Source organism: Cherax quadricarinatus, chromosome 10 (assembly GCF_038502225.1).
Source record: "Cherax quadricarinatus isolate ZL_2023a chromosome 10, ASM3850222v1, whole genome shotgun sequence".
Lineage (NCBI taxonomy): Eukaryota > Metazoa > Arthropoda > Malacostraca > Decapoda > Parastacidae > Cherax > Cherax quadricarinatus.
In genome coordinates this window covers 15,696,316-15,718,116 of record NC_091301.1, presented here as the reverse complement: position 1 = coordinate 15,718,116, position 21,801 = coordinate 15,696,316, and the positions used below count along the sequence as shown (strand labels likewise).

Below are 21,801 nucleotides of genomic sequence, written 5' to 3'. Positions count from 1 at the left end.
TAAAATAACATATCCTCTGTTCATTAGTCATGTCTCTAGGCCCCTCATATACTTATATTACTATTGCTTTCTACTTTGATTTCTTATTCATACAAAAAATACAAAATTTACAGTTATGCATTATTGTAAAAATGGTATAAATAATATCAGTGCACTAGTGAAAGAATATTAGACTCCCCAGTTGACGTGTACTGGACGTGTAGTGTGATTTGCTTACTCCTGAATACTGGTAAAAATTGAACATTTCCACTACTTTGAGCTCAATTTCAAGGTCATTTTCATCGTGAAACTAATCAAAATCATCTCTATTTCTGTAATATGTTCTCCATTTTATCACGTGAGACCATGAAAACAAGAATACAACGATAAATACTATACGAAAATACACCTCAAAGTCTGTGTTTTAATCCCAAAAAAGTCTATTTTTTTTTCTCATTATGCACTGCGTGCTGCAGGATTTTTTTTATGTGGTGCACACTGACCACACAGACCCATTCTCTCACATGTGGTCCTACCAGCTTTCTCCTGCATGATTTGAAGCCGCTAGAATTTATGCATATTAATATGTCTAAAACACTGGCTCGTAAGACGTACGTATATATACGACCAAAACAGTCGAAGGGTTAGACAACAAATCTCCAAGCTGATATTGTAAAACGTGAGTCAAGCTGATATTGTCTTCCATTGAGGCTCAGAAAATAATATGATGTACCATTAGGGTAGATTTCAGTTACTCAATGGAAAATTGAGGAAATAAAAACTAGAATGGAATACAAAAACTCAAACCACCCAATAGAGCAAAAGACTGAAATGAAGGATGTATGAATGATACATCAGAGGATTGATCTCTTTTCCAGGCTCACAACAGTGTAATTATCACAAATGCAAGGAAAATTATAGGCTAGATTACCAGAGCTTTAAAAACAGAGATGCCAAGCTAGTAGTGATACTTTGTTGCTTACTCTCCTTAGATGGGAATATTGCGCTCTTCTTACAGCCCTTTTTAAGGCAAGTTAAACAGGTAGAGTACTTTTACTGCCTGTGTAAATTGTTAAACATATAAATTATTGAGAATGCATGAGTCCTTAAACTATTCCTTGGAACACAGTAGGTAAGAGATATATGATAAGTTACACTTTGAAAATTCTAATGGGACTGGTCCTAAATCTGCACACACATTCTCTCTTTTTTTTTTTTTTACACAGGGTTTGACCAGGTTAAGGATCCCTAATTTTATTGACAAGCTATTTACAGGTTAAGGATTCCTAACTTTATTGGCAAGCTAAGAGCTGTTACCTACATCAGCTCATTTGAAAGCATTTTTATTGTTATGAGACATACAAGTAGGGAACAGGATGAAGTTGGAGCCATCTGTGGGCCAGCATTTTCATTTTATCATCTGACTTTATCTCGTTGACATCATTATGCTGTACGAATGTGTTCCATACTCGAGTCATCCTGGGTATATATGATCGCAGATGGAGTGATGTTTTGGAGAAGGGTACAGCCAGAGTGAAGTTGCTGCTTTCTGCCTGTCTTGTGGCATAAAAGCTTGTTTCACACTGTCCTCGAAGTGGATCCAAGTGTGGTACTTTGACGATATTTGTCTTGTACATAACAGTAAGGCCACCCACATCCCTCCTGTGTTGAAGGCTCTGCTGAAATGAGGGGGGGGGGGGGCAGGCAAACCAAGAAAGTGGAGCATACTCAAGGTGTGAGCGTACTTGTGCCTCATACAGAATCTTGCAAGCCCTACTGTCAAGCAGATGCGAGATACGGCAAAGTGCTATAAGCTTCCTGGCTGCCTTGTTTGCAAGATTTACAACATGGCTCTTCATGGTTAGTTTGGAGTCAAATTTCACCCCAAGAATATCAACTTCTCCAGGTGCCATCGCCCTCCCATTCATCCTTACAACTGCACCAGCATTACCATCATGGTGCCTAGAGACCATCATCATTTGCATTTTCTCAGGTGCAAATGTTGCTTGCCATCTATTTCCCCAAGCTGATATGGCTCTTAGCTGGTGATTGATGTAGCTTAGAGCAGCTGGCATTTCTTCTCTTGGATAAGTGAATGTCAGAGTACAGTCATCTGCATATGCAAGGGATTCTGGGATGAGATGAAGGTCATTGAAGTAGACATTCCATAACAATGGTCCCAGCACACTTCCTTGTGAAACACTTGCCCCAATAGGATGTCTTTCTGATTCCATTCCATTGAGAACTACCCTTAGAGATCTACCATGAAGGTAATCACTGAGGAGACATAGCGTAGAGCCTGCAATTCCCAGTGCTTGAAGTTTTGCTAAGAGGCCCTGGTGCCACACCCGGTCGAAAGCACAAGCAATGTCCAGTGCTACCACACAGCTGACTTTGGATTCATCCAGTGACTGGTGCCACTTAGTGGAGAGGTTTAACAACAGATCAGCAGCAGAGTAACCCTTCCTGAAGCCATATTGACGATCACAAAGTAGTGAGTGGTAGTCAAAAAACTCTGTCATTTGTCTTGAGATTATTGTCTCAAGGATCTTACCAGTGATTGACAGGAGTGACACTGGTCTGTAGTTGCTGATTTCTGCTCTGCTATTCTTTTTGTGAACAGGGACTACATTTGCCTCTTTCCACAGAGAGGGCCATTTACACTGTACTAGGCAGTGCTGAAAGATGCGAGTTAGAGGTGCTGCTAGCTGGTCTGCACATCTCGGCAATCTTTGGCTCAATTTGTCTGGGCCCACAGCCTTTTCTTGGTCAAGTGATTTAAGAAGGAAATGCACCTCCTCCTGCCTTATTGTCACCACTGACAGTTTTGACACAGTTCTTGCAGCTAGCCAAGGAGGGTCCCTCGCTGGATCAGGAACTTCCATTTTGGTAGCAAAGTGTTCGGCAAAGAGGTCCGCCTTCTCTTGACTACTGGTAAACGTGGTCCCATCCTGTCGATTTAGAGGTGGAATGAGTTCATCAGGCAGATAACCTTGTCTGTCCTTGACCAGGGACCACCAGGTTTTGGAGCCTACCCTACCTGATGCTAGCTTTTGTTTTGTATCCACCTCCTATTTAGCAATGGCCCACTTTTGAATATCACCCATATGCCTACAGGCTTGCCTGTGCAAGTTCTTGTTATAGGTGGAAGGATGTCTCTTATACCTTCACCATGCTTTGTACTTAGCAGTAGCAGCCTCTCTACAACGAAAGCCAAACCAAGGCCGATCTGTAGGCTTTGTCACATTACAGGTGAGGAATGTGTTCTTGTTGTAGATTAAGGATGTGTCCAGTGAAGGCTTTCACTTGGTTGCCAACATCCCCTCGAAGAAGAGCATTCTAATCGGTGGTGGCGAGCTCAGAGCAAAGGGCTGGCCAATTACCTCTTTCCCATAGCCAGGTTGTGCGTGTGGACTCCTCACCTCGTTCTGTTGCCTTAATTGTCATGAGGTTCACCCTTCATACTCTCACCGTTGCCAGGTCTACTTAAATGAGCGTGAAATCCATTGCCTCAAAGAGGCAGAAGGTCTCCCTTATGCTATGGCAGTTTCTCATCTCCGCCTCCAAGGGAGACTACCCCATGTTTTTTATTCTCGTGTTTCAGAACGTCCCCCCACTTCTGTAGTCCCATTTTCTGCAGCCTCCTCTGTTGTTAGCCCTCCCATAGTCACTCCTGTATCTAATTCTTTTGCTGTCCTGAGCTAAGATGTCCCTACTTCAACACCTCAGTCTGTTCTGACATCTTCGAGTTCTCCCTCACAAGCCCCGGTATTGACAAGATCTCGTACGACACCTTCTACCAATCGCCCCTCTACTTCTCAGAAGTCCAAAAAACCCCTTTGCTCAAATCTTTGGCCCCTCCCCTTCTTCCACCCCCACTTTTTACCCTTCCAGTCTCTGTACCTGGTTCTTCCCCTCTCACTGGCTCTCTTACAAGTGTGGAGGTTCACCCTCCTCCTCATTCTGTGCCTTCCTCCCCTGTTCCCTCCCACACTACTACTACAGTTCCCAAAATGCTTTTGTCCCCCCCTACTTTAATACAGTCCATTACTGTCCCAATCTTTACTCACCCTCCTCCTTCTATCTCCAGTATTGTCTCCCATACAACTTCTTTGAATTCAGAAACACTTGACAGTATTTCAGAATATATTGACAGTATTTCAGAATATATTGCAGGGACTAAACCTTCAATGGACACTGATCCTCCACCTGTTCCTTCTCTTCCCTCTCTTCCATCTCCACAACTCCATTCTTTGCAGCGCTCCGTTCCTTTGCTGCTTGAACGTTTTCCGATGCCACCGCACGTAGACTTTTCTAACCCCTCTAGTCCATAGGTGCCCTTACCTGCAGATTCCTGGTATTTTCCTCGTTGCCAATCATGGCCTATTTACAGTGGAATATCTGTGGCCTCGGGTAATCGGGGTGAGCTTCAGATGTTGCTTTCCAGGTTTTCCCCTGTTGGTGTTTGCTTACAAGAACCAAAATTACACTCGGCTGTTTTCCAACCCATTAATAGAGTGCAGCACCAGAGACTGTTGATGGAGGTGGCAGCTTGTGGCATTAAGGGAAGGGTGCTGTCGTGGATCGAGTCGTGGCTCACTAATGGGAAGCAGTGTGTGCTTGGATGGGGTTGGATCTGAGTGGGGATCTGTAACAGGTGGCGTACCGCAGGGATCAGTCTTGGGCCCGTTGTTGTTTATAATATATATCAATGACCTTGATGAGGGTATTACTGGTGATACGAGCAAATTCGCCGATGACACGGGGATGGGTGGGATAATTGATTCAAACGTGGATGTTAGGGAACTTCAGGAGGATTTAGACAAACTCTATTCTTGGTCGGAGGAGTGGCAGATGCAGTTCAGTGTAGATGGATGCAGGGTTCTGAAGCTCGGGAGTGTCCATAACCCTAGCACTTGTAAGTTAGATAATGTGGAACTTAGCCGTACAGATTGCGAAGGGGACTTGGGGGTTGTGGTGAGTAGCAACCTTAAACCAGGACAGCAGTGCCTGAGTGTGTGTAATGGGGCAAATAGATGATTGGGATTTATATCAAGAAGTGTGAGCAACGGAGGTCAAGAGGTTGTACTGCAGCTTTATACATCATTGGTGGGGCCTCACCTGGATTGTGCAGCTCAGTTCTGGTCTCCATATTACAGAATGGACATGGATTCGTTGGAAAACATTCAGTGTAGAATGACTAAATTAATATGTAGCATTGGAGGTCTTCCTTATAAAGAGAGATTGAGGACTCTTGAATTGCATTCACTTGTTGGACGGGGAATAAGGGGAGACATGATCGAGGTGTATGGGTGGAGGGTGGGTACTAATAAAGGGGATATTAACCCTTTCAGGGTCGACAGGCCCTCTCAGAGACTTGTTCTCAGGGTCGCCCAAATTTAAAAAAAAAAAAATATTTTTTCTTATGGAAAGATAGAGAATCTTTTCCCGATCATAATGACACCAAAAGTATGAAATTTGATGGAAAACTTACGGAATTATGCTCTCGCGAAGTTAGCGGTCTGGACGATGTTTACGCATCGGCGATTTTGCCCACTTTGAGCCCTATTTTCGGCCAATTCCAGTGTACTTGTCGACAAAAATCATAACTATTTCGCTAGAACTCCATTTTTTCTATTGAATGAGTACAAGAAACCACCCATTTACCGATTTCAACTATCTAATACAGTGGTCAGAATTTAGCAATTTTGCCAATTTTACACAAATTTCAAAAGATGCCAATTTCCGAATACGGTCCAGAATAAACAAAGACATTCCTGGCACTAAAATAACATTTCCTCTGTTCATTAGTCATGTCTCCATGCCCCTCTTACATTCTTTTGCTTTCCACTTTGAATTTTCATTCTCACAAAATAATAGATTTACTGTTATGTAGACCACTGCATTGGTGTAGAAATGGTATAAATAATATCAGTGCACTTGTGAAAGAATATTAGACTCGCCAGTTGACATGTATTGGACGCATAGCATGATTTGTTTACTTTTGAACTTTGGTAAAAATCAAACATTTTTGCTGCTTTGAGCTCAATTTCAAGGTACTTTTCTTTGTAAAACCAATCAAAATCATCTCAATTTCTGTAATATGTCTTCCATTCTATAAAATGAGACCAGGAAAACTAGAATACAACAATAAATACCATACGAAAATACAGTGCAAAGTTGCTGTTTTAATCCAAAAACACGGTCAAAGTTTTTTTTCTCTCTCATTGCGCACTGTGTTGCAGGATTTTTTTTTATACCGCGCACACTGACCACATAGAGCCATTCTTTCATATGTAAGCCTACCAGCTTTCTCTCACTAGATTTGAGGGCGCTAGAATTTAGGCGTACTAGTACGTCAAAAACCCTGGTGCGTAAGCCGTACTAGTAAGGCCAAAACCCTGAAAGGTTTAATGGGGTCTTCAGAATGTCTCTCCAAGAGGTGGTTTACAATATGTTCTTTATATCTCTCTCCTTCTTGGGCATTTTCTATCCCAGATTTTGCCTTTCTTGTTTCATCCTTACCACCACCACTTCTGTTACTTGGCGATTTTAATGCCCACCATTTCTTCTGGAGGGGGCCTCATTGTGACTCGTGCGGCATTCAGTTAGAGGCTTTTCTCGCTTCTCACCCCCTCCATGTTTTTAAATACGAGTACCCCCACCCATTTTGATCCTCGTACTCACACTCTCTCTTGCATCGATCTCTTGGTCTGCTCTTCCTCCACTGCACTATACTTCGCCTGGTCTGTTCTACTGGACTTACATGACAGCAATCACTTTCCAATCATTCTTACTTCTCCTCCATATTCACCACCTCTTCGTAGCCCTCGCTGGCAATTTGATCGAGCAAATTGGGACCTTTACTCGCAACTAACTGCTTTTAGTGAATGGTGGTCTCCTGCCTGTGCTTGGGCAGTATGTTTGAAAAGCGCTGCGTGGGGCAGGTACCGATACAATAGAGCCACAGAGAGACTTCTTGATTTTAAGCAGAAGCGAGCGGTCGCTCGCCGTGTCATCCGTGACGCTAAACACGCTGGCAAGATTGTTTCCACCATCACCTCGGCTTCCTCTGAGTGCAGTCTGGAAAAAAGTACGGAAACTGAGTGGTAAATACTCTCCTGACCCGGCTCCTGTTTTGCAGGTTGTCCCCCCCAGGGATGTGTTCTGAGCACAACACTTTTTCTCCTTGCTATAAATGATTTGGCCTCTAGTCTTCCATCCAATATTTGGTCATCACTCTATGTTGATGACTTCACTATTGCTTGTGCAGGCGCTGTCACCTCATTACAGTTTCTCTCCAGCATGCGGTCAACAGTGTTTCTAATTGGGCCACCACGCATGGGTTTAAATTTTCCAGTACCAAAACTCGCCAAATTACAGTGAACCCCTGCTTAACAATCACCTCCCAATGCGACCAATTATAAGTAAGTGTATTTATGTAAGTGCATTTGTACGTGTATGTTTGGGGGTCTGAAATGGACTAATCTACTTCACAGTATTCCTTATGGGAACAAATTGGGTCAGTACTGGCACCTGAACATACTTCTGGAATGAAAAAAAAATCGTTAACCGGGGGGGGGTCCACTGTACTTTCACTAGACGCTCTTGTCATTTCCGATCATCCTTTGTACCTTTATGGCTCGCGTATCCCTGAACGTGATAGTCAGGTTTCTAGGCCTTCTCTTTGACCGTAGGTTATCCTGGAAACCTCACATTACCTCTCTGAAGGCAACTTGTCACAGCTAGCTGAACCTTCTTAAAACCCTTGCTCATCTTTCATGGGGGATCTGATCGTTGAACCCTCCTTCGCCTACATTCAGCCCTCATTTTATCGAAACTCGATTATGGTGACCAGATCTATTCAGCGGCCTCTCCTGCTACTCTCTAGCCTTAATTCCATCCATCATCAGGGATTACGTTTATGCCTTGGTGCTTTTCGCTCTCCCCCTGTTGAGAGCCTCTATGCAGAAGCGAATGTTCCATCCTTGTCCGATCGCCGTGATGCCCATTGCCTTTGCTACTATGTACTCTCTCATGATCTACGCAATCCTTCCATTTATAGAATAGTCATCGATTTTAGTAGACGTTCTTTGTTTGTTCGCCGCCCCTGTTTGCTCCGTCCCTTTTCACTTGGCCTACATTCACTCTTGTCTTCCCTTCAGTTGCCACCTTTCTATGTTCATGTAGCATCTCACTTTTCCCTACCCCCCTGGGAAGTTCCAGCTGTTTGAGTCTGTTCTTTCTCACTCCCTTGCTCAAAAGCCCAACTACCTACGGTAGCTTCCCGCTCTCTTTTTCTTGACCACTTCCACTCTCATTCTCATGCCATCGCAGTGTACACAGATGGCTCTAAGTCTTCTGACGGTGTCGGATTCGCAGCAGTGTTTCCGGACAGCGTCGTGTGAGGGCATTTACTGTCTTCGGCTAGCATTTTTACTGCTGAATTATATGCCATTCTTGCAGCACTTATCCGTATTGCATCTTTACGTGTGTCATCATTTGTGGTTGTCTTGGACTCCCTTAGTGCTTTACAGGCTATACAAAAATTTGATACACCTCACCCCCTAGTTCTCCGTATCCAGCTTTGGTTACGCCATATCTCTACCAAACATAAAGATAGTTTTTTGTTGGGTCCCTGGTCATGTTGACATACAGGGCAATGAACAGGCAGACACTGCTGCGCAGTCAGCAGTATATGACCTTCCAGTTTCATATAGAGGTGTTCCATTCATGGACTATTTTGCTGTTATAGCTACCCACCTTCACACCCATTGGCAATAACATTGGTCTGCTCTGCTCAATAACAAACTTCTGTTAAACCGAGTATAGGTTACTGGCCGTCTTCTTGTCATCAGTGTCGAGGTTGGGAGACTACTCTCTCCCGCCTTCGCATTGGCCACACTCGTCTTACTCATGGATATCTCATGGAGAGGCACCCTGCTCCTCTCTGTGAGAATTGTCAGGTTCCAGTATCGGTCAGCCACATTCTGTTGACTACCCACTCTAATCAACGAGCACGCAGAATTTACCTCCGTCGTCGTCTTTGCTCTGCTGCTCTCTCTTTACCTTCCCTTCTTGCTGATGGACCCACCTTTCATCCGGACACTCTCATTGACGTTTTGACAACGACTGACTTACTCCACAAACTTTGGTGATGATACCTTTAGCACTCCCCTCAGCCCTTTCTACCTCAATCTCTTGCTACCCTCTAACCCCGCACTATCCCCTGCCCCGCTGTTTTCTGTAACCTACTAATCATCCCTCCCCCCTTCTGCCACCCGATACCCTTGCTTCCTTCCCTGTCCTGCAGCACTGTATAGCCCTTGTGGTTTAGCACTTCTTTTTGATTATAATAATAATAATGATTGAGGTGTATAAATGGAAAACAGGAATAAATAAAGGGGATGTAAATAGCGTGCTTAAAATATCCAGCCAAAACAGGACTCGCAGCAATGGTTTCAAGTTGGAAAAGTTCAGATTCAGGAAGAAGATAGGAAAGTACTGGTTTGAACGAGAAGAACAAACTCCCGAGTACCATCATAGCTGTATAGTTTTAAAAATAGGTTGGATAAACACATGAGTGGGTGTGCGTGGGTGAGAGTTGGACCTGACTAGTTTGTGCTACCGGGTCTGGTGTCGTGCACCTTCCATAAGTGGAAGTGACCTGACTAGGTGGTCATTGTTCCAAGCTGGGGGATGGCATGGACCTACTTCGCATGGGTCGGTTGACCTGTTGCAGTGTTCCTTCTTTATTTTCTTATATCTAAAAACATTCATGCTTATAATTAATTATCATTGATGCATAATCAAATTACATGAATTAATTTGAAATTAGGGGCAGTATTTATTTTGTAATATTAAAGCATATTTTTATACACCTCTGGGCCATAGGACAGCTGCACCCCATTTTGCCCTCATGTTCATCTGCCATTAATTGTACAGTACTTTAAGCATTCCATTATGGAAGGTTTGATGTACTGTAATTAAATCATACACAACTCTACCCCTTATACAAAATTAAAAAATTTTGCAATTATAAAGGCAACATTGAAATATTTAAATAAATTCCTAGAAACATTTTTGTATTAGAGACCTGTTGTTGAAATTTTCCATTTACAGTGGACCCCCGCATAACGATTACCTCCGAATGCGACCAATTATGTAAGTGTATTTATGTAAGTGCGTTTGTACGTGTATGTTTGGGGGTCTGAAATGGACTAATCTACTTCACAATATTCCTTATGGGAATAAATTCGGTCAGTACTGGCACCTGAACATACTTATGGAGTGAAAAAATATCGTTAACCGGGGGTCCACTGTATATGGAACTTGTAACTATGGTGGTAAAAAGTTTGTTGCATCTTTACTGAAAATGGATTGAAATTTATATTTATAAATGTATCTGTAGAGTATCTCTATTGTAACAAAATTTATTGATTTAATAGCATAGCATATGAGCTGTTAAAAAAAAAACTGGCAAAACAAAATGTGTCTGTAGTGTTGTATATCAGGTTTTCATAACTATATCACTTAATTTTTTTCAGGATTTGGTGGTGGAGGCCGTGGTGGAGGTCGCGGTGGAGGCCGTGGTGGGGGATTCTCTTCTGGCAGTGATCGTGTCCAGGGTGGATGGAATCAGGGAGGCGGCGGTGGATATGATAATCGTGGTGGTGGTGGTTATGATAACCGTGGTGGTGGATATGATAACCGAGGGGGTGGTGGTGGTGGATATAATAGAAGCTTTGATAATCGTGGTGGCAGTGGCGGATATGATAACAGAGGTGGGGGTCGAGGATTTGACAACAGAGGTGGTGGAGGTGGATATGATAACCGTGGAAGTGGTGGAGGAGGCTATGGTTGGGGTGGCGGCGGTGGTGGCGGTTACGATAATCGTGGTTATGACAACAGAGGTGGACGTGGAGGCAGAGGCAGAGGTGGGCGAGGGAACAGGTATTAAAAATAATTTCTTGTGCAGCATGTAATTGGAGATGGGGCATTTACTAGTGCATCATCAAACATTTATATTTAAAATGCAGTTATACCTATTATATGTACCTTTTATTGGGAAGTGAAAATGCACTGCATTCCATTGAAAACAGTCACTTGTACACATTTATTTAATATTTTTGTAAAACATATAAGCTCATATAATTGTGAGAAGCAGTTAGCCACCTTTAATGTAAGAGACTGGTAAGTGTTGTCTTCCATAAAGACAATTTACAAGTTGCCAAAATTATCTACTAGAAAACTAAAGACAGGTATTCAAATGCCTATCAGTTGCTCTTTTCAAATTATGTAAACTGCTCTGCTGTATTTCTAGCACTAATGATATTCTGTACTCATAAATAACTTGCTAATTACATAAGGAGATTCATACAGAGTTTTTTAATCATTCCTTTCTCTATTATTATTATTATTATTACAATCAAGGGGGAAGCGCTAAACCCGGAGGATTATACAGCGCCTGGGGGGGGGATGTGGAAGGCATTCAGGCTTAATTTGGGGAACTGGAGCACAGATCCAATTCCCTAAATCAAGAGCCCCTCACCAACATCAAGGAACCTTCCTTGAGGGGCATTCCTTTCTCTGAATATTTATTATAAAGTTAAAATCCTTACTAGAACTTGGGACTAATTTTTTTATGATGGAATAATCATCTGCCTAATGTTATTAAAAATTTGTGGCATTGTTGAGCTATATAAGCACTATGAACAGAAATTAGAATTAAGTTTGAAGTTGCTTTAAGAAATTTGTCCTTTACCAATGCAAAGGGGCTTACTGGCATTCTTTCTCAACATAATTTAGCATTAACCACCTGGTTGATGCGGTAGGGATGTTGACTGTGAAATGTCTCGGCTCAACCAGTAAGATTCAGGTAAAAATAAATGTAGAAAATATAGCTTAATGTATAATGTGTGTAGACAAAAATGGTTATAAACTTATACTTTACAGAAGCAATGAATGACTTGCATAGATTTTGCTCTTCCTTTTGTTAATATAATTAAAAATGTTTTGGAAATTGTTGACTATAGCAAGAAACAAGTGACTGCAGTTACTTTATAAGAAAAATTCAAGGTTTTCATGAAATATAGGATTGCAGTTGTAAAAAATCTGCAAGCTTCAAATTGTTCCCAACACTAAAATGAAAAATATAGTGGAGCTGAATACAATTTAAAATGGCTTTATTTTAGTTATTAAGGTTTCTGCATTGCATCCTGTATCAGGAGAATTTGTAATTTAATACTGTAGTGAATATTAGGTCATTTGTATTCCAGCCAAATGATTTAAAAAAATGTTGAGTTTTTAGGCTCAACGTGAAGGAATTATTATGGAAAAAAGGAAGCACTAAAACTGTGATTATGTAAACATAGAGCCACAGACAATTGCATCAGATCTGTTAATGGTATAATGAGTAAATAAATCTTTTCCAAAAATGGGTAAAATATAAAAAAAAAAAGTTTGTGAAGCATTACACGTTAATTTTTTTGTGTATTTTTTTGATGTATTGCATGTACATTTATGAATCAGCTGATATTACTGTCAATAAAAAAAGTATCCAGGTTTTTTTTTTTTCCTTGCCAAATAAAACTGTCATAGAATTAGGTAGCATTGTCATACGAAAATCCTAGCACTAAGAATGTGGTAAATCAAGGGAAAGGGTTACCTTGATGCCAATAAAGAGCTCTTCATCGAAGGAACTGCAGCTGCTTCTTAGATCAAATCTGATTACAGTGGAACCTCGGTACTCGAACTTAATTCGTTCCAGAAGGCTGCTCGAGTATTGAACGAATTTTTCCCAACCAATTTTCTTTTTGGTCGACTGTTATCACTAATCATTGTAGGCCCTATGGTGACTTGTTTATACAAATTTAAAAAAAAACGCCAAAAAATGTGAAGAAACATGAAACGGTTTACAGCAAAGTTCTGGCAGGTCGTGTGCCAAGCAGTCGACTACCAAGCATTTTTTTTACAGAACGAAGCGTTCAAATACCAAATTGTTTGAGTACCAAAGTTCCACTGTACCTTCCTTTCCCCAGGTGCTGTATTGCTCCTTTGAGTTTAGCATTTCTCCACTGAATATAATATTTACATTGCTATCTTTTTTTTTTTTTTTTTTTTATCATATACTGTACAGAATTTATACTGATATGAGAACCTATTTGGACAAATGTGAAACAGGCACAAAGAGCTCTATACTGTACATGTCAGACTCCTCTTCAACAGACTGGTGTGTGTGTGTGTGTGTATCCAGCAAGCGTGCATGAGCGTGTTAGATAGGAGTGAATGGAGACGAATGATACTTGGGACCTGACGATCTGTTGGAGTGTGAGCAGGGTAATATTTAGTGAAGGGATTCAGGGAAACCGGTTATTTTCATATAGTCAGACTTGAGTCCTGGAAATGGGAAGTACAATGCCTGCACTTTAAAGGAGGGGTTTGGTATATTGGCAGTTTGGAGGGATATGTTGTGTATCTTTATATGTATATGCTTCTAAACTGTTGTATTCTGAGCACCTCTGCAAAAGCAGTGATAATGTGCGTGTGGTGAAAGTGTTGAATGATGATGAAAGTATTTTCTTTTTTGGGGATTTTCTTTCTTTTTTGGGTCACCCTGCCTCGGTGGGAGACGGCCGACTTGTTGAAAAAAAAAAATATATATATATATATTCATTCAGTCACCTTGCCTCGGTCGGAGACGGCCAACTTGTTGAAAAAAAAAAAAGTATATGTATATATATATAAGATAAGAGATAAGATAAGATTTCGTTTGGATTTTTAACCCCGGAGGGTTAGCCACCCAGGATAACCCAAGAAAGTCAGTGCATCATCGAGGACTGCAACTTATTTCCATTGGGGTCCTTAATCTTGTCCCCCAGGATGCGACCCACACCAGTCGACTAACACCCAGGTACCTATTTGCTGCTAGGTGAACAGGACAACAGGTGTAAGGAAACGTGTCGAATGTTTCCACCCGCCGGGAATCGAACCCGGGCCCTCCGTGTGTGAAGCGGGAGCTTAGGCCACCGATGGCCACAGATGGCCTCGATGGCCATCTGCCAATGCAGGGTGACCCAAAGAAAAAAAAACACATTCATCATTCATTTAATCTGTCTTGCAGGAAGTGTGCTGACTTCTCAGATGAGATTACACTCCAACTGCAACATCCCCATTCCTTCAAATTATAGACACTGCCTCCAGGATTCAAGCTGAGCTAACCGATTTCCCCAAAGTTTATCTTGTTCACACTCCAAAGGCACTTCCAATAAAAACCAATCGTCTCCCTTCACTCTTATCTAACATGTTCACACGAGCCTGTTGGATGCTCAACCCCTAGAACTCTCAAGACTTTCTTTTTTTTTCCACCCCATCCCTCCAATCATTTCTGGGATAAATCCCTACTCCTCATTTATACACCCTCCGAACTCGGATGTCAGCATGCTTCTAGTGGAAAACAGCTGTGTTATAAAGTGTTTCTTTGTCACCCTATTGTGGCAGGAAAAGGCATGTGATAAAAGATCCACAAAGAAGTAAACCTACATGGTCAAATTATTGTACATAACTGAACAAAAATTAATTTAAAGTGTGCATTCATAAGACCTGCATTAGTCAGTTAAGAAATGTCGTCAAAAGCTTCCTCATATTACCAAGGTGCAGAGATAACTTCTTTACAACGGTCACACAAGTCTTTTCCATGTCCAGCTGTAAATTTCCAACACCTTAAGCACTTGTTTCCAGCACTCTCTTTTACTTCTAAAGAAAATCCTTCCCTGTCATCTGAAAAATAAAAAAAATATCAGTAGATACTAAAGTTCAAGACTATGCAATCTGAGAGAGAAATAAATTTATAGTAAATTATAATTATATTTCAAAGTTGACAAAATTTTTTATTATCTCTTAAGTCAGTGAGTGCATGGATATGCACAGGTATTAGGATCTGAGTAGATCATAAGTACTGCCTTCACTCTGTTTATTCATTTGCCTTGTAATCTGCCTTGTCTTTAGATACCTACATTCACCAGCAACAATTTCTGACAGTATTAGAAAACCTAACTTGTAGCTCTTAAAAACCCCACATCAGAGCCTAGGGAATGTGTTTACAAGAACAGACCCTCACATGAGAGATACCACATATTTTCTAAATACATACTGGCACAGATACATGAGAAAGATACAGATACATCTGATAATGAATTATGATCTAATACATGAGGGAACATCTGTAAAGAGATGGAAGAGAAAAACTAAGTGTTGGAAACATAATTTTGCTATGTAACAAAGACCATATTATATGAAATATGAGGCATAGTCAGTTATGACAAGTATAAATATCCTGCCCAAATGTGCAGAAGCCTTGCAACCTTGCTGCCAGTGACACCTAAATATATTTCCATGTTTTTCATACATCTATCACATTATGTTGCTGTATAGCCCTTGTGGCTTAGCTAAAGTGGGTAAAAATGTTATGGAGGGAGTAGTAGGTAAATTTGGGGTACCAGGGCCCCTCAAGGAAGGTTCCTTGATGTTGGTGAGGGGCTCTTGATTTAGGGAATTGGATCTGTGCTCCAGTTCCCCGAATTAAGCCTGAATGCCTTCCACATTCCCCCCCCCAGGCGCTGTATAATCCTCCGGGTTTAGCGCTTCCCCCTTGATTATAATAATAATAATGGGGTACCAGGGGTAAATGTAAATGGGGAGCCTTTAATTGAGCTATGTGTAGAAAGAAATTTGGTAATAAGTAATACATATTTTATGAAAAAGAGGATAAATAAATATACAAGGTATGATGTAGCACGTAATGAAAGTAATTTGTTAGATTATGTATTGGTGGATGAAAGGTTGATGGGTAGGCTCCAGGATGTACATGTTTATAGAGGGGCAACTGATATATCGGATCATTATTTAGTTGTAGCTACAGTTAGAGTAAGAGGTAGATGGGAAAAGAGGAAGGTGGCAACAAGTAAGAGGGAGGTGAAAGTGTATAAACTAAGGGAGGAGGAAGTTCGGGTGAGATATAAGCAACTATTGGCAGAAAGGTGGGCCAGTGCAAAGATGAGTAGTGGGGGGGTTGAAGAGGGTTGGAATATTTTTAAAAATGCAGTATTAGAATGTGGGGCAGAAGTTTGTAGTTATAGGAGGGTGGGTGCAGGAGGAAAGAGGAGTGATTGGTGGAATGATGAAGTAAAGGGTGTGATAAAAGAGAAAAAGGTAGCTTATGAGAGGTTTTTACAAAGCAGAAGTGTTATAAGAAGAGCAGAGTACAGTGGACCCCCACATAACGATATTAATCCGTGCATGAGAGCTCATTGTTATGCGAAATTATCGTTATGCGGATGAATTTTCCCCATAAGAAATAATGGAAATCAAATTAATCCGTGCAAGACACCCCAAAGTATGAAAAAAAAATATTTTTACCACATGAAATATTAATTTTAATACACACAAACTGAAAAAGGTATGCACAATTACATGACACTTACCTTTATTGAAGATCTGGTGATGATTGATGGGATGGGAGGAGGAGAGAGTCTTAATGTTTAGAACATAAGAATGTAGGAACACTGCAGAAGGCCTACTGGCCCATACGAGGCAGGTCCTTATCAAAACGACATCTACCTAAAGCTACCCAAGAAATAACTCCCGTACCCCATGACACCAATCAAACCCAGCCCCTCCCACTCATATATTTGTCCAGTCTCTTCTTAAAGCTACCCAAGGTCCTAGCCTCTATCACCCCACTGGGAAGACTGTTCCACGCATCCACAACTCTGTTAGAAAACCATTACTTACCTATGTCCTTTCTAAATCTAAATTTATCCAACTTAAATCCATTATTCCTGGTTCTTACCTGGTTCGACACCCTCAGTACTTTATTAATGTCTCCCTTGTTTATGCCCGTCATCCATTTATACACCTCAATGATATCTCCCCTCATTCTACGCCTCTCCAGAGAGTGGAGATTTAAGGCTTTAAGTCTATCTTCATACGGGAGGTTCCTTACACAGTAAATCATTTTAGTCATTCTTCTCTGTATGTTCTCTAATGAGTCTATGTCCATTCTGTAGTAAGGGGACCAAAACTGAGCAGCATAATCTAAATGAGGCCTCACTAGTGATGTATAGAGCTGTAAAATAACTTTTGGACTTCTGTTACTTATACTTCTTGAGATAAATCCAAGTAATCTGTTGGCCTTGTTGCGCACACTAAGGCACTGCTGTCTTGGCTTTAGATTTCTGCTTACCATGACTCCCAAGTCTTTTTCACATTCTGTATGACCAAGCTCTACTTCACCTAGATTATAGCTTCGAGGGTTATTTTCATTACCAAGGGCAAGTACCTTACACTTATCCACATTAAACTTCATCTGCCATTTTTCAGACCACGACATTAGTTTGTTCAAATCGTCCTGGAGTTCATTGATATCCTCCTCAGAGTGAATTATACGGCCTATCTTTGTATCATCAGCAAACTTACTCATGTCACTAGTAATTCCTTCATCGAGGTCATTAATGTAAATTATGAACAGGAGAGGGCCTAAAACTGATCCTTGTGGAACGCCACTAGTGACTAATCCCCATTCAGATTTCACTCCATTAATGGTAACTCTCTGCTTTCTATTGGTAAGCCATGCCTCAATCCATGCTAGAACTTTACCTCCTATACCATGAGCTGCCACTTTTCTTAAGAGTCTCTTGTGAGGTACTCTGTTGAAGGCTTTACTAAAATCCAAATAAACAATATCATATTCCTTATCACTGTCAACTGCCTCAAATGTTCTATTGAAGAACGTCAGTAAGTTTGTCAGGCAGGAACGACCTCTCGTGAATCCATGCTGAGATTCATTTATCAAGTTATGCTCTTCAAGGTGACTTCTGATAATGTCAGCTATAATTGATTCTAATAACTTGCCCACTATAGATGTCAGGCTTATTGGACGGTAATTTGAAGGAGTGGACTTATCCCCTGATTTGAATATAGGAACCACATTAGCCATCTTCCACATCTCTGGCACAACACTGGTAAGGATGGACGCACTGAATACACTCGTTAATGGCTGACTGTTGCGGCCCCCTGCCAAACTAGCGGTTAAATAGTTAACCTGCCGGCCGGCAGTACCACTGGGTACGTCATCAAACCCAATGTGGGGACTGCTGAGCCGGCCTTAGAGCAGTAAGTTCCTGAGTGCCTCACGGTGCACATCTAAGCAGTAGGTACCTGACCACCTAAGGGTACAGTCTACTGGCTTTAGTAACAGTATGTACCTGAGCGCCTCAGGATACGCACCTAAGCAGTAGGTACCTGAACACCTAAGGGTACACGTCTACTGGCTTCAGCAACATTAAGTACCTGAACTCCTCAGGGTACACATCTACGCAGTAGGTACCTGACCACCTAATCGTACTTATCTACTGGCGTTAGAAGAACCGCTCACCGCAGCTCACTGAGTCTGTTGGCCTCAGTTACTTGACGGCCGCATTCAGTGAGCTTGCAGCATGGTGTTCGGCTAGCGGTGTGTCAACCGGCTTTGGAGAGGATTTACTGGACTACCGGTGATGTCTGTGGACTCACCGTCTACGCTGATCAACTGTGGGCCGGAATCATCAGATGCTGTTTGGTGGGACATTACATGAAGAAAAGGTTGGAGTGTTACACTGAACTGGGCCAGGACCGTAGTGTGACACTTAGGAACGTATGATGGAGTGGAACACTGAGATATGCACAGGACCGTAGTGGAACACTGAGATGAAAAGGGTGTCGTGGGACACTGAAGATGGCCTGGTTGTAGTGTACACTGAATAGTGTCATGTGACTGGTCTCGTGTCGTGAGAAGCAGTTGATTGTAATTTATTATTATACAAATGTTATTTATAATTTATTATTTTAGCATAGAGATATATATATATAGTGACACAGTAGTGTCAAGAGTTGTACCCTGTGTAGGGTTATGAATTTATTATTTTAGTAAAATGCTGATTATAATTTATTATAGTAACATGTACATATTATATATCATAGTTCAAATACCTCTAGACCAAAGATAGTTGATTAAAGATTAATTTATTTTAATGTGTGTATTTATGTATCCCGAACTCTTTATTACAAAAGGAGTAAATCTTAACATCACCATCTTTTAAAAATTACTTTTTTGTAATATATGAGTGGCCTGTCCGGGATGATAATGATTATCTAGAATGATTTCTGGATGATCATATCCGGGATGACGGTTCGGGATACATATTACATTGATCTTTGTGTTTCGGTCCTTTTGTGGTGGGGGTGTTGCGGCCCCCTGCCAAACTAGCGGTTAAATAGTTAACCTGCCGGCCGGCAGTACCACTGGGTATGTCATCAAACCCAATGTGGGGACTGCTGAGCCGGCCTTAGAGCAGTAAGTTCCTGAGTGCCTCACGGTGCACATCTAAGCAGTAGGTACCTGACCACCTAAGGGTACAGTCTACTGGCTTTAGTAACAGTATGTACCTGAGCGCCTCAGGATACGCACCTAAGCAGTAGGTACCTGAACACCTAAGGGTACACGTCTACTGGCTTCAGCAACATTAAGTACCTGAACTCCTCAGGGTACACATCTACGCAGTAGGTACCTGACCACCTAATCGTACTTATCTACTGGCGTTAGAAGAACCGCTCACCGCAGCTCACTGAGTCTGTTGGCCTCAGTTACTTGACGGCCGCATTCAGTGAGCTTGCAGCATGGTGTTCGGCTAGCGGTGTGTCAACCGGCTTTGGAGAGGATTTACTGGACTACCGGTGATGTCTGTGGACTCACCGTCTACGCTGATCAACTGTGGGCCGGAATCATCAGATGCTGTTTGGTGGGACATTACATGAAGAAAAGGTTGGAGTGTTACACTGAACTGGGCCAGGACCGTAGTGTGACACTTAGGAACGTATGATGGAGTGGAACACTGAGATATGCACAGGACCGTAGTGGAACACTGAGATGAAAAGGGTGTCGTGGGACACTGAAGATGGCCTGGTTGTAGTGTACACTGAATAGTGTCATGTGACTGGTCTCGTGTCGTGAGAAGCAGTTGATTGTAATTTATTATTATACAAATGTTATTTATAATTTATTATTTTAGCATAGAGATATATATATATAGTGACACAGTAGTGTCAAGAGTTGTACCCTGTGTAGGGTTATGAATTTATTATTTTAGTAAAATGCTGATTATAATTTATTATAGTAACATGTACATATTATATATCATAGTTCAAATACCTCTAGACCAAAGATAGTTGATTAAAGATTAATTTATTTTAATGTGTGTATTTATGTATCCCGAACTCTTTATTACAAAAGGAGTAAATCTTAACATCACCATCTTTTAAAAATTACTTTTTTGTAATACTGACTAAGCTCCATCTTGCATTCCTTAAGTACCCTTGAAAACAACTCATCGGGTCCCGGGGACTTATTTTGTTTCAGTTTGTCTATCTGTTTAATAACCATGTCCCTCGTGACAGTAATATTAGTTAACTTAAATTCATCAGGAACTAAATAATTGTTAATTACTGGAATCTCATTTACATCTTCCTGTGTAAAAACTGACAAAAAATAGTCATTAAATAAGGAACACATTTCCAGTTCATTATCCGTCAGCTGTCCATTCCCAGATTTCAGAGGTCCTACTTTTTCCTTCACCTTCGTCCTATACACTTGAAAGAACCCCTTTGGATTAGTCTTTGATTCATTAGCAACTCTAATTTCATAGTCACGTGTAGCCTTTCTAATCGCCTTTTTTACTTCTCTTTTAAGCTGAACATATTGGTCAGTAAGGTTAACCTCTCCTCTTCTGATGCGCCTATAAATTCCCCATTTTTCTCCCCTAATAGATGCTTTAGCCTCCTGTTAACCCATTTGGGATCGTTATTATTAGACCTAATTTCTCTCTGGGGAATGTATATACTCTGGGCACTGTGTACATTATTAAGAAAACAATCATAAAAGCAGATCCCTTCATATTCATAAGTATGATTATCGTCAATAAAATCATTAGCTAGATAACCCCAATCAAGATTAGACAGATGTTCCCTAAGTCCATTATAATCGGCAGAACGAAAATCAGGGATTTTTACTGTATTATCATTATTCTTGCATTCCCAATTAATGCTAAAAGTGATGGATTTGTGATCACTTGCGCCAAGCTCTTCAGTGATCTCCAGATTATTCACGAGTGTTTCCTTATTTGACAAGACTAGGTCTAGCAAATTATTACCCCTGGTAGGCTCAGTTACACTCTGTTTCAGAAAACAGTCCTGAACTGTTTCCATGAAGTCACTGGACTCTAGATTACCTGTCAAAGAATTCCAGTCAATTTGGCTAAAGTTAAAGTCCCCTACTATGACTATGTTACTGTGTCCAGAAGCCCTAACAATTTCGTCCCAAAGAAGTCTCCCTCTATCGTGATCCAAGCCTGGAGGTCGGTATATTACACCTAGAATTAGTTTTTCTTGACCCTCCACGAACTCTACCCAAACAGACTCTGTTACTGCTCCATCTATTTTTATACCTGTTTTTATGCAACAATTAATATTTTTTCGAACATACAATGCAACTCCTCCCCCCTTCCCATTACATCTATCCACATTGAACAACTTAAATCCCTGAATATTACACTCAGCAGTCATATCCCGACTCTTTAAATCATACCACGTTTCAGTTAATGCAATGATATCAAAGTTCCCAGCACATGCTACCAAACGTAGTTCATTAATTTTATTTCTTGCACTTCGACTGTTAGCATAAAATACCATCATATGTTTTTTCTTCTGCACATTTTTCCTACACATCTTTGT

General features: G+C 41.1%; 2 protein-coding genes across 4 annotated transcripts in view; one reads left to right on the top strand and one right to left on the bottom strand.

The window, feature by feature from the left end:
• LOC128687971 (protein FAM98B) overlaps window positions 1-11,358 on the top strand; it is a 59,459-nt gene extending 48,101 nt beyond the window's left edge. For both annotated transcript variants that reach the window (XM_053775616.1, XM_053775615.1), the window contains one exon: window positions 10,527-11,358. In XM_053775616.1, coding sequence (XP_053631591.1) covers window positions 10,527-10,939 — 413 coding nt within the window. In that variant the 3' untranslated portion in view covers window positions 10,940-11,358. The remainder of the gene's footprint in view (window positions 1-10,526) is intronic.
• The window catches only part of IleRS-m (Isoleucyl-tRNA synthetase, mitochondrial), a 106,232-nt gene continuing 95,497 nt past the window's right edge, over window positions 11,067-21,801 (bottom strand). For both annotated transcript variants that reach the window (XM_053775613.2, XM_053775614.2), the window contains one exon: window positions 11,067-14,757. In XM_053775613.2, coding sequence (XP_053631588.1) covers window positions 14,624-14,757 — 134 coding nt within the window. In that variant the 3' untranslated portion in view covers window positions 11,067-14,623. The remainder of the gene's footprint in view (window positions 14,758-21,801) is intronic.